Below are 3,110 nucleotides of genomic sequence, written 5' to 3'. Positions count from 1 at the left end.
GGCGAGAATCATATAAATACAACATGTAAATAAGCTTGGAAATAAAGCATGATTCAGAATGGCTTAATTTTTTCCACTGATAAAATAATTGATTACTTGTGATTAATTAATTGTTTTATAATAATACAAATTATAAACAAATTTGTGTGAAATACTATCAAATACAGCAGTTGTTCCATTATTTAAAAAGTACTTTTATTAATGGAACCATAATAATATATCAATCTGATAGGGCTAGACAGGGAAGAAGGTCTGAAGTAAATTCATGATATTCATGGATCATTGCATTTCATACTCTTAAAAAACAGTGATGTCTTTTTGGCATTGTTGCAAGTATATCAATTTTGTATACCAAATGTACAATTGCAGCGTATTTATATTAAGTACATCAATATGTAAATGTATTTGTAGTACACTGAACATAAATAACATTGGTATAGTTCATTTTCACTAGAGAATGAATTTAGACACAAAGAAGTAATAAATCACTTAAAGTAATAAATGCTAATCACCGTAGGCTCATCAAAACTCAAAAACTGAATGTTAATTAAACAAGATATCAAAAAATTAAAAGGAAATCAAAATGGACATAGTAAAAGAAAAGGAAATTTAGAGTAAAAAAAAATCAAAGAATATGGAATTATAAGAAACGGCAAAGAAATCATGACAATAAATGAAAGTATAAAGAAAAGAAAAGTTAAATTAAATGGGAATGAATTTAGATTCATAAATATAAAGTAAGAATTCAATCATAATATGTGACTGAATGATCTGTGTGTAGATTGTGTCTGTGTCCCTTCTCTTTCACATAAAAACAATCCCTCTGAAATCTCACAAGAGGCAACTCGATCTCAGGGGTTCAGCTATTTTTCTAACCTATAGCACACGAGTGAACCTTTTCATTTTATTTTGAAATGAAATAACTCATAAGAGTTATTGTGTGACAAGGTTTTTGTTGGTATTTGTTCATTCTAGAGTCGTCACTGCAAGCGTGTTGGTTTATTTTCAGCTGTGGTTTCCTGTGAATAGTTGTGGTAGTTGCTGAACTTTCTGAAATAACAGCATATTATTAGTTCTGGCTAAAAGGCGGAGCATTTCTCTCCCGAGTTGACAGTCACACCCTAGTGTGAGTTTACATATGTAACTTCAAGCATTCCTGTCCTCTTCAAAGTTTTCATGTGGAACATTTTGAAATGTCGTGCACAAGAGGACAAAATATGGGTGAGTGCTGGATCATCTTTTGTGGGATTCATTTTCAATTGAAACTTCAACATGAATGCCCTACTATTTTTATATTTTTCTCCAGAATTCACAACTTGACAACCGGTATGTAAAGGATCGTTGATATGGGAAGAAGCGGAGAGGAACCAGTGAAGGTTCAGCACAAACTTCTTTTATCATTCTGGATCTCCTCTGTGGGACTCGCATCAGGATTGGCCTTCAGGTGATGCTCTTTATCACTCGCGTCACCGGCCTCGCTCCATTCCCACGGCTCACGACTCATTCCAGAGATGATAATGTTATGCATTCAAGTCGGGAACTGTTCCAGACATGTTTTCAGTGAAAATGCTGAGGAAGCTCCAATTGTTCTTTCTGTTGGGAATAGTATTTTTCATATTCTTCATAATAGTTTACTGGGATGAGAAATATTTTTCTGCATGTGGCATCATCATCACCTGAAGTCCCCACTAACATGACGTCCTCAGGACGTAGGTCAAGTGAAGATTCATTTATCTGGAAAGAGTCAAGCAGGTCGGTCAAACCAAACCTAGAACACGATCAGGGTCCAAACAAGCTAATGCACACGTTTACGCAGTCCACACAACTCCAACTGCGCCAAGCACATCGTAGGCGTACTATAAGAGAGCTTTGCTCAGCCAATAGCAGTTTAGACTTCCCAGGGAAATTTAAGACATTCGACCAGATTCCGAACAAAGCCCTGGACCATCTCATTGTGGATGATCATCATGGAGTTATTTACTGTTATGTACCGAAGGTGGCGTGTACCAACTGGAAACGAGTCATGATTGTGCTCAGCCAGAACCTGAAGGCACCTAATGGAACTCCATATCTGGATCCTCTTGACATACCATCAGCAATATCCCACAATGCTACTCTGCATCTGACGTTTAACAAGTTTTGGAAGCTTTATGGTAGTCTCTCACGTCCTTTAATGCATACCAGACTAAAGAATTACACTAAGTTCCTTTTTGTACGGGATCCTTTTGTACGACTTATTTCTGCTTTCCGGAACAAGTTTGCTAAGCCAAATGAGGATTTCTATGGACAGTTTGGCTCCATAATGCTTAAGCGTTTTGCTAATATTTCAACCCCCCCTGACTCCGCTCAAGAGGCCTTCGCCGCAGGTAACAGACCGTCCTTCACTCACTTTATTCAGTACCTGTTAGATCCACAGACTGAGAAGGAGAAGCCATTCAATGAACACTGGCAGCAGGTGTACAGACTCTGCCATCCGTGCCAAATTGACTATGACTTTGTTGGGAAGCTGGAAACTCTTCATGAAGATACAGAACATTTGTTAAAGATTCTAAAGGTGGATAATCAGATTCACTTTCCCTCCGGGTACCGCAATAGGACCGCTGCAAACTGGGAACAAGACTGGTTTGCAAACATTTCAAAGGCTGACAGGAGACAACTTTACAATCTTTATGAAGCAGACTTCAGATTATTCGGATATGACAAACCTGAGACACTTCTGGATGAGTGACAGTTTCTTCAAAAGGGATTACATGACTATAGTAATAAAAAAGTTGATTGTAAAACTACTTTGGTTAAACATGATTTTCATTTGTTTGTCTAAACAGTGAATTATTACGTGTATATTTTTGTTTTTATAGTTAAATGGTTGCCGTTTTTTATTGATTTGCTCAATGTTTAGATTTTCATATTGCCCTCATAGAAAATCTTTCAGTAATATTTGTTCGTACAAACGATGTTGGACAGTACTGAAAATAAGAACACGTACATGAAATTCTAAAGGTAATTCCATACAGGAGTCCGTACTTCATACCTTGCTTAATGCATCTGATGATTTGACGAATGCCAGATCTTCTAATCCTGATAAGGGATCTCTAATTTGGTTCTTCAAA

At 36.7% G+C, this 3,110-nt stretch overlaps 1 protein-coding gene across 1 annotated transcript; it reads left to right on the top strand.

Annotated features, from left to right (window-relative positions):
• Positions 1–1,639: 1,639 nt before the first annotated feature.
• LOC137073806 (carbohydrate sulfotransferase 12-like) lies at positions 1,640–2,905 on the top strand. The gene has a single exon (XM_067442509.1). The coding sequence runs from the start codon at positions 1,640–1,642 to the stop codon at positions 2,726–2,728; it is 1,089 nt and encodes a 362-aa protein (XP_067298610.1). The 3' UTR covers positions 2,729–2,905.
• The last annotated feature ends 205 nt before the right edge of the window (positions 2,906–3,110 follow it).

Source organism: Pseudorasbora parva, chromosome 4 (genome assembly GCF_024679245.1).
Source record: "Pseudorasbora parva isolate DD20220531a chromosome 4, ASM2467924v1, whole genome shotgun sequence".
In the NCBI taxonomy this organism is placed as follows: domain Eukaryota; kingdom Metazoa; phylum Chordata; class Actinopteri; order Cypriniformes; family Gobionidae; genus Pseudorasbora; species Pseudorasbora parva.
The sequence above is the reverse complement of the archived record's forward strand: the minus strand, read 5'-3'. Positions and strand labels throughout refer to the sequence as shown.